Genomic DNA, 10152 nt, shown 5'->3' on the forward strand with positions numbered 1-10152 from the left:
CCCGCCCCGAGTGGTGCATGCAGGACGTGCACATACAGAAGAGAAGGGAGAATGAAGTCGTTTAACAGGGGGAAAGTGAGGCCCGGGAAGAGCCATTTCTCTGGGTTTTTGATGAAATGGATAGCAATTCCATTCTCATTGTGTTTCAAATGGCTCTTGTAAAAGGTTAATAAATGGAATTTTAAAGATTTATATTCACGACAGTGGTTTTTTGGTGGTGAACAAGTCATCACTGAGGGAAATAAAACAAGAATGGAATGATAATGGCCAGCATTTGTTGAATTCTGAAAATGGACCGTGATTAGTGCTCTAAATGCATATTCTCATTTAACCCTCATAACAATGAAAAGAAATAGGTAATATTATTATCCTCTCTCTGCAATAAGCCAAGTCTTAAATAGGTAAAGTAATCTACCCACAGTCACACTAGTAATTGGTAGATCTAAGATTCAAACCCAAGTCCATCCTCACCCACTTGCTGTACTCCCCAGGGTTCAGAGACAATACAGGCACAACAATAGACATACATGCCTTCCCAAAGAGGTTTTCAAATGCTATCTAAACCACTTATTATTTTCAAGTAAATGGTTTACTAAGAATTTATATAATTATATTATTAATTTTATCTTTTATGTGGATTTTTCTGAGGTTATTAGCTATAGCCTTAGCACTTAGTATGGGGACCAAACACACAAGAAGATACTAAATAAATACTCATTGAGTGTATAGTCTTGGTCAACTAACACAATATTTTTGAATCTTGATTTCCTCAAAAATGAGTAGCAAAATGATAGTGTAACTATACTTGAAAAACTGGTAGGAAGAATAAAATTACAATTATAATATTACTTCTAGAAATATCAAAAGCTAGATATTGAATGGATAGACTCAATGCACCCCCCCAAACCGCCCCCCCACCCCTGCTATTCAATGAGTTAAAACATATCGGTTGGGTCCATTTCACTCTTCTTACCTTCTCGGATGGCTGTAAATGGGACTCCTTCCTCTTCATTCATGCTGATGACTTTTAAAGCCACTAGTTGTCTGTTTATTCTAGAAGAATGGGGGGAAAGGGCGCACAGTAAGATGGCTCATTACAATTTAACATAAATAAGTTTTCCTTCCAAATATATTCTAGCATACGCATCTACAATTTTTCAAAATAAATAGTGTTAAAAGTCATATAATATGTATATGTATACCAAAACATTTTTTCTCTTTACCAAAGTGATCCATGTTTATTATAAAAATAATTTGGAGATACAGAAATCAGAGAATGCCCCCACCCCCCATCAGATCCTTCCTCGTAATATTTTGATGTACTATATTGTTCCTTTTATTTTCCTTTGTGCACTTATCTCAGCTATCCTCATTTTTTATCTGAATCATTGTACTAACCTCCTAACCATCTCCTTGCTTGTACATAAACAATCAATTAACACATATTTTGTATGTTTTATGTATTGTACATTGCATCCTTACAATAAAGTAAGCTAGAGAAAATCAAATGTTACTAAGAAAATCCTAAGGAGAGGAAAGTACATTTACGGCATTTGTTGAAAAAAACCTGTGTATAAGTGGACCCGTGTTGTTTGAGGGTCGACTGTAAACTGTGTGCACATGGAAGACAAAATGCACACGTGCACAAAAGTGATAGAGTACAGACGATCTTTAAGTCTTCAACATTCATTTGCTGGTATATATATTACCTTTCCTTTTTATAGCATTTATGACTTTTTCATTGTATTTCGAAATGTTTTCTTACAGTAACTATTATTTCTTTTTATTTCTCCTAAAGTAGATATCAGTAGATGTGTAAATTTATGAAATCAAGTTTTTTTTTAATTTTATTTTTTATTACAAAGGGTATTACATATGTGTCCATTTTTTTCCCCACCCTAGACAGTCCCCTTGAAATCAAGTTTTTATCTTAGTCTTCTTCTAAATTGAGATGTAATTGGCATATGTTGTGCAAGTTAAAGGTGTACAATGTGTTGCTCTGATACATTTATGTTGCAATATGATTACCAAGATTTCTTTAGTTCTTGCCTAATGTCCTTTTTCTGTTCTAAGATCCCATCCAGAATACCAGTTTACATGTAGTTGTCATGTCTCTTTAGGCTCCTCTTGGCTGTGACAATTTTCCAGACTTTCCTTGCTTTTGAGCGCCTTGGTACCTTAGTCAAGAATTTTGTAGGATACCTCTCTGTTGGAGGTTTTCTTATGATTATAACACTGGGGTTTGGGGTTTGGAGGAGGTAGAGTACCATTTTCATCACACCATAGTAAGGGCACATATCATCATAATTATGACTTGATGCTGGCCTTAATCACCTGGCTGAGGTAATGTTTGTCAGGTTTCTTCCCTGTAGTTACCCCCCACCCCCACCCCCAACACTATACTTAGGGAAGAATGTTCCTGTGAGTAGCTCACACTTAAGGAGTGAGGAGTTGTACTCCCCCTCATTGAGGGTGGGATAGCTACACATTTGTGGGGTTTGTTTTTAGAGCATGCTTTTATCTTCATCTTTTGGGCCTATTTATAGATAAAAAAAGATTACCACATTTTAATTTCTATGTCTTTAGTTGTGGAACTGAATTTTCATAAATATTGATCTTTTCTGTTCTTTTATGATTTGCCTTATCTGCCCACCATTTTACTAAACTATTTTGCAAATACTCTTCAACAATTTCTTTTGTTGCCTTATCATGTCTTTGAAATGTTGAACTTTAAAAACTTTATGATGTTCAACATTTTCTAAAATACTCCTCCCCCCCCTCCTACCCCCCTCAAACCGTGTAACCTGCTTCAGTACCTGGGCCTATGGGCAGAGGCCAGGCTATGGTTCAAGGTCACAGTTTGCTCTGGCATGGGGCACTACAAAATGTTTTACTCAGAGCATAGCTCTCTGAAATTCTCACCACCACTCCAAAAAAGTTTTTTGGTCAAATATGTTTAGAAAATCCTTTATGCTTTAAAATTTTCTCAGCCTTTCTCAGATAGTACTGGTATACATGCACATTTTAAAGATGTTGAGAGCACCTACAATGAAGGTCACATTTTAGTTTGTTCTAGGGTTCCCAGTGTCAATTTTACCACAGTAACTCTTTCAATAAAACCTCTGTTAAGGTGTCTCAAAATTGGGGCTTTGTAGAACATACTTGGACAGATGGGGCACCATAGACACTTCCAATCTTCTCTTATGGGTTCTGATTTAAGTGTTATGTACACACAGAATTCTCATATCTATTCTTCTAGTTCCTGGATTTTTTATTTAACTCTTTAACCCACTGGGAATTTATATTTCCAAGTTGCTAACAATTGACCCAGCTCCATGTATTGGATCGTCTTCTTTTCCTTGCTGATTTGAAGTGCCACCATGATTATATATGAGATCTTACTAATACTTGGATTTGGGACTATTCTGAACTTTAAAAACTCATACTTCTTTGATCTGTCTTTTCTTATACTTGTGCTACACTATTTTAATTATTGTAGCTTTTGAACACATTTACAATGCAGTTAGACTCTAAATTAGAGAATTATTAACATCTTTGCACTATTAGATGTTCTAATCCAAATATCCTTACAACAGTATCCTGGAATGATCTACAAGACCCTATACACCTGTCCTACTGCAGCTGCGACTTCTCCCTGCCATCATCTGCTTCCACTCTCCTCTCCCAGCACCAGGCCTCCTCCGGCCTCAGGGATTCCTCACCTGCCATTCCCTCTGCCTGGAGCTCTTCCACCTCAGCTGTGCACAGCTCACACGTCCCTGTGTCAGAGTCTGTTCAAGTGTTCCCTTCTCAGTGCGGCCCCCTCTCATCACTCTATTTAAAATAGTAATCCACCCCTAACCCCTCTTCCCTGTTTTATCCTTTTTCAAAGCACTTTTCACTCTCTGACAAACTCAGTATTTTACTAAGTTTAATAATTGTCTATCTCACCCCCCCACCTCCCCACTAGTACAATCCATATGAGCAGGGGTTTTGTCGGGTTCTCGGAGGAATCCTTATTGGCTACAGTAGTGCCTGGCACACAGTGGGTGCTTAAAAAATATTAGTAGACTGAATGAGTGCCCGTATGAAAAAAATAATGAATGCCCTTATGGCTCTTCAAGTGCTTAATGTTCCTTAATAAATCTTTATATAAATCCTGCCTATTTGTTGAAGCGAATGATTTTTGTTACTGCTACTGTGAGAATAATTTCTCCCACTATATTTTCTCTTAAATGGTTATTGCTAATACATAAAGACAACTTTGATAAGGATATTTTTATTTTGTAACTGATCTTACTGTTTATCATACTGATTTTGATGGTTTCGTGGGTTTTTAGGTAGACAAGTCTATAACCCCCCAAAAAGTGATATTCATTCTTCTTTTCCTCATTGCATTGGCTAGAACATTAATGATAATCTTAACTATATAATAAAGAGGTAATATGCAAATTGACCATCACACCCTCGCACAAGATGGCCAGCAGCGGGGGAGGGCAGTTGTGGGTGATCAGGCCAGCAGGGGAGGGCAGTTAGGGGTGACCAGGCTGCCAGGGGAGGGCAGTTTGGGGGCAACCGGGCCAGCAGGGGAGGAGTTAGGCGTCGATCAGGCTGGCAGGGGAGTGGTTAGGGGGTGATCAGGCCAGCAGGCAGAAGCAGTTAGGGGCAAGCAGATCAGGTCAGCAGGCAGAAGCAGATCAGGCCAGCAGACAGAAGCAGTCAGGCAGGCAAGCGCTTGGGAGCCAGCAGTCCTGGATTGTGAGGGAGATGTCTGAGGGGTCCCAGATTGGAGAGGGTGCAGGTTGGGCTGAGGGACACCCCCCCCTCAGTGCACAAATTTCATGCACTGGGCCTCTAATAAAAGATAATGGGCACTCTTGCCTATCTCTAACTTAATGGTGCTGTCTCTCTAGTAATTAACAACAACAACAAAAGGTGTGTGGGCTGTTGATGTGAAATATTCTATAACATAGTGAGGAAGTATCATCCCATTCCTATTTTGCTCAGAGTTTTAAAAACTAGTAGTTGATGTTGAACTTTTATCACAAGCCTTTTTGGCATCTATCTCTATGATATTTTAAAATTTGCTCTTAAATTACAAATATAATGAATGTCTCTGTGCTGAGGAATAAAGTGAAAAGTTTTAGTGATCTTTCTTTTCCCATCCCAGTATCAACCACTAGAAGTATCTACTTTTAAGAATATCGCCCTGACTAGTTTGGATAGAGTGTTGGCCTGCAGACTGAAAGGTCCCAGGTTCGATTCCAGTCAAGGGCATGTACCTGGGTTGGGGGTACATCCCCAGTAGGAGATGTGCAGGAGGCAGCTGATCGATGTTTCTCTCTCATCAATGTTTCTAACTCTTTATCTCTCTCTCTTCCTCTCTGTAAAAAAATCAATAAAATATTTTTTTAAAAAAAATAAACAAATAAGAATATCTTGTGTATTTTTTCCAGACTCCACTATGCACATACAAATTTACACATGTATAATAAGTACATTTGAGTGCTTTTTTTTTCTAAATGACATCATAGGGCACATATTGTTCTGTAACTTGCTTTTTGTCTCTTAAAATATTGGACATCTCCCTTGCCAGTTTGGCTCAGTAGATAGAGCGTTGGCCTTCAGACTGAAGGGTTCTGTTTCGATTCCCGTCAAGGGCACATACCTCAGTTAAGCCATTTTATTTTTCAACATTGAAGTGACATAAAGAAATCAGACCTCCATCTTTTTTTTTTTTTTTTTTTAACTAAAGAGCAGTGGAGTTCACAGATCTTTCATATATGTTTGACAAAGTTTATTGTTAGCCAAATGGGCACTTGGCTTCTGGATTAGCAGTATTTTTTATTCTTCAGCCATTTTGTTTATTTTACGAGTGTAGAAAACGCAGGATTAATCACTTTTTGCATATACCATGCTTTGTAGAAACGAACTTCAGCTTCTCCTCTGAAGGCAAGTGGAAGAATGAAGGAGCAAACTCAAGGTTTGCTCCTTCATTGTAAACTTCCACTGTATTTTAGGGGGAGAGCACGCCTACTTTACATTGAAATCAAGAGAAGGAATGCTGATAAACATTATAGTGGGCTGGTTTTAATTGGGGCAGGAGAAATGTGCTTTTCTTGCAAGGTGGTTTAAGTCATCATGCCTTTCCCTGTTGGCCATGGTGTCTTGCACGGGTCCTGAACTTCTGCAATGTGTCACCTGGCTTTACAATGTCAAACCAAGGGGAGGGATCCCCATCTCTAAAGTCTCTCCAGCTATGGGTCACTCACCTGCTAATCCCCTTGTAAACCGTAGCATAGGAACCTTCACCCAGCTTCTCCAAGTTCAAGTAGGATGAGGCTGCCCCAAAAGGGAGGAGGCTCTTCGTGGGCTTAAAGGGAACAGGTAGGGGTGAGAGGTGGGAAAGACAGAAAGAGCACTTTTTTTGTGTGTTGACTCCCTCCCCCCCGCCCCTATCCCCTCAGAGGAATTTGCTGGAATGTACTTGGAAGGTCAGCTCAGTAATTGCCCTGGAGGGGGCGGGGGGCAGCCTCGCTAGACCGAGCACACATGAAACCCTCTTGATCAGCATCAGCTGCTCACTCACCCACTGAAAGCCCTGCCTGAGATCCTCTTCCTGAAAAGACTCACTGTTACTGCGTGGCCTTTTACTCTTGCACTTCCGGGCATGGGCAGCCTGACGTCCCCTGGGGTGAAATGAAGTCATGGAACGTGATGCTTCTTTGAGGTCCGTTAGCTAGAGAAAAAAAGGAAAGTGCAGGAATGAAATGCCTGCAATGTCAAGACCTAGTGGCTGGCATAAACAATTCTTTCATTTTTTTGTGTGTGCGCCCGATTTTCACTTTTCAAATATTTCCTAAGCTTCTGTACCCTCATAAGGCACCTTTCCTGAAGGTCAGATCACTTACAAACACACACACACACACACACACACAATTTAAGAATATCCATTGTTGAAACACTACATTCTTTCTTCACCTAAAAATATGTCCTTGAAAACTTGGCTAACCTAAATTTCTTTGATGGATGGTTCCCAATGTCTCTCTGTTTAACTCACACTTGTCCCCCCGCCCCCCTCCGCCATGTCCCCTTCATTTATCCCTGTAGGGGGATAACGTTCTAGGATGGCATTGCTAACCACCACGAGCTGATCACTGAACATTTAAGTCCGCAGCACAGCAATACTGCAGACGTGCTTTTTACGCGGAGGTCGCCCTGCTCTTCAGTCCTGGAGAGGTTTCAGGAGAATAACAACTCCTTTCTCAACCTCAAGTCCACTGAGTTCCAGCTCAAAGCCTCGGGTTATTTTTCCCTTTTGGTTTACAAGCAAATCTCCAAATTTGATAACAATGGCCGTACATTCCCCGTGACTTTAATAGAAATTCCTTTTTATTGGTTGAGACCTACCGCAGAACCATCAGCCCCTGCCTGTCACGGGGAAGGGAGTGGGTCTCTGCTCTCCTGGGTTTGTCAGCAGAGACAGATGCTGCTGCTGCTGGCAGACAAGTACCTGGATGGTAGCCTCCGTCCTCTCGGGCGCTCTCCTCTGACAGCTGCGCGCATCGCCTCCCTCCCAGCAGCGATGGCAGCTGCAGCCCGGCCGGAGCGTCTTTGCGCACAGCTCCTGGCCCATAGTCTTCCAGGCTCCAGGAGAAAGCTGGCGCTGGAGGCTCTCCCTCTCGGCCTCTCCTGTCCCCGGTCACTGCCTTTTTGCCAGAGGTCAGCAGCGCTGGAGCTTTCATATGACTCACATGAGGGCTCTGCTGGGGCAGCCTCATGACTTCAGCAGTTTTTTCCTCATCGGAGGGAGAAAGCCTCCACTGGAACCGCCGCTGCCTGCTCCCCAGTGTGCACCCCTGAAAGCAGGTCGGCTGCTATTGGGTGCAAGGGAACTTGGCACGTTACAGTCAGATTCCAGCCCTAAGTTAGCTCTGGGGGTATACGTGGTCTTTATGCATCGACAGCGCTTGTCCGTGTAAACAATCATGATATGAATTATTCAAGTGGATGCGTTGAGATGTGCTTTCCCCCTGCCTGTTCTCTGAGAGCATTTTGCTTTTCAGGCTTTAAAATATATTTGCATAACCAGTTTTTAAAAGTCAAAGAAACCACAGAATCATAAAACAGGAAATAAGCTGAAGATGCTTACTCCATCTCTTCACCTTCAAGCAATAGTTATCTGGTACTCCCAGAGGGGTAGTCATTCATTCATTCATTCATTCATTCAAAAACTATCTGGTGAGTCCCCGGGTTGTTCTTACAATACAGATACCAATACAGATTCCGCTGCCCACTGGCAGAGAGAGAGGAGTTGGCATAAAATATCTCCTTCTTTTCCTCTGTCCTTCCCTCTCCCCCCTTCCTTTCACATCAGTGTAATTAATGTTTACGATATTAATAGGATGCCACATCAAGGATCTAGCTTAAGCTAGTTTGTAGCCTTTGAACAGAACTTTTTACTTTCCTAGACTCCTAAGGTTGATTATTGCCACTATAATGTGCTAACCTGGGTGAGACAGAATGTAGGACACACACACACAATCATCATCATTAAAAGAAAAAAAAATGAGGCTTATTTATGTATATTTGACATAATGAGCCTCACAATGGTTTAAAAAACCTTTCAGATGATTTAATTATGAGCATGTATTAAAGTTTTATTTTAATATTTTAATATTGCCACAAGAGAAAATACCTAGAACAGGCCAGTTCAAAGAGTCACTCAAATTAGAGACATGTAGTTTTTTGTTTTTGTTTTTTTTAGGTGACTACTTAGATCAGCGGTTCTCAACCTGTGGGTCGCAACCCCTTTGGGGGTCAAACGACCCTTTCACAGGGGTCGCCTAAGACCATCAGAAAACACATATATAATTACATATTGTTTTGTGATTAATCACTATGCTTTAATTATGTTCAACTTGTAACAATGAAATTGAGGATCACCACAACATGAGGAGCTGTATTAAAGGGCCGCGGCATTAGGAAGGTTGAGAACCACTGACTTAGATTAATACGAAAAGATAAAATAGTATTTGGTTAAAGACTTTAATTTTTGGTTGACAATCAACACAGAGTGAGAAAAGCGAATTTCTCAGAATATTTCATAATCCCTTTAGAATTTATCACAATTAGATTATAGTTTGTCAGAAATGGTGATTTCTTCCTAAAAAGGAGATTGTCAATGCTATCATACAAAAGTTATATCCCAGACAAGGTTTGAGACAGTTTTTCACGATCACCGTCTAATGATCATACCTTTTCTAATTTTTAAATGGCTAGCACATGAATTAGCCCAGGGGGTGAGTCACCTAAGTCACAAGTTGCTGAAATAGCATTGCCTGATTTTTTTTAAGGTTTAAAATGCTCTGTTTTGATGCTAAAATGGGCTACTGAGAGAAACTGTGAAAGATCCTTCAAATTTTTCAAAGATAAAATAATTCATGCTTTGTCTAAAGTCAATTAAGTTACTTTTTTAAAAAGTATATATTTATTGATTTCAGAGAGGAAGAAGAGGAGGAGAGAGATGTAGAAACATCAATGATGAGAGAGAATCATTGATTGGCTGTCTCTTGCACACCCCACACTGGGGATAGAACCTGCAACACAGGCATGTGCCCTGACCTGGAATCGAACTGTGACCTCCTGGTTGATTGGTTGGTGCTCAACCCCTGAGCCACACCAGCTGGGCAGGATATGTTTTTATTGATTTTAGAGAGAGAAAGAGAGAGAGAGAGAGAGAGAGAGAGAGAGAGAGAGAGACATAGATGTGAGAGAAGAGAGACATCGATGTGAGAGAGAAACAGCGATTGGTTGCCTCCTGTAAGTGCCCTGACTGGGGATGAAACCCATAGCCTAGATATGTGCCCTGGTGGGAATCGAACTTACCACCTCTTGGTGCACAGGGTGGTGCTCCAAACTGAGCCACCCGCCAGGGCTGATGTAGTTTTGACTAAAGAAAAAAATTTAGTCTGAACCTAATCAAGTGTCTAGATCTCATACCAAATTACAATACAGAGGGCAGAGAAGTTAAATAACACTACAAGGAAGCAAACAGCGATATCAGCAAAGATGAATAACCTGCTTTATCTAACAAATCAATGACATAAAAAAAGAAGATAATTCAGAAATCTTAAGAGCTTCAACAGATGC

The 10152-nt window shown here is 40.6% G+C and overlaps 1 protein-coding gene across 2 annotated transcripts in view; it reads right to left on the reverse strand.

Moving 5' to 3' along the window:
* Positions 1-8134, reverse strand: part of CDK15 (cyclin-dependent kinase 15) — a 71220-nt gene extending 63086 nt beyond the window's left edge. The window contains exons 1-4 of one of the 2 annotated variants that reach the window (XM_006756236.2): positions 7514-8134; positions 6590-6739; positions 6273-6373; positions 974-1053 (exon numbers count right to left, since the gene is read on the reverse strand). In XM_006756236.2, coding sequence (XP_006756299.1) covers positions 974-1053; positions 6273-6373; positions 6590-6739; positions 7514-7636 — 454 coding nt within the window. In that variant the 5' untranslated portion in view covers positions 7637-8134. The remainder of the gene's footprint in view (positions 1-973; positions 1054-6272; positions 6374-6589; positions 6740-7513) is intronic. The other variant, XM_015559103.1, reaches the window with a different exon arrangement.
* Between the last annotated feature and the right edge of the window lie 2018 nt (positions 8135-10152).

The sequence above is a fragment of the Myotis davidii genome, unplaced genomic scaffold, assembly GCF_000327345.1.
Source record: "Myotis davidii unplaced genomic scaffold, ASM32734v1 scaffold914, whole genome shotgun sequence".
Lineage (NCBI taxonomy): Eukaryota > Metazoa > Chordata > Mammalia > Chiroptera > Vespertilionidae > Myotis > Myotis davidii.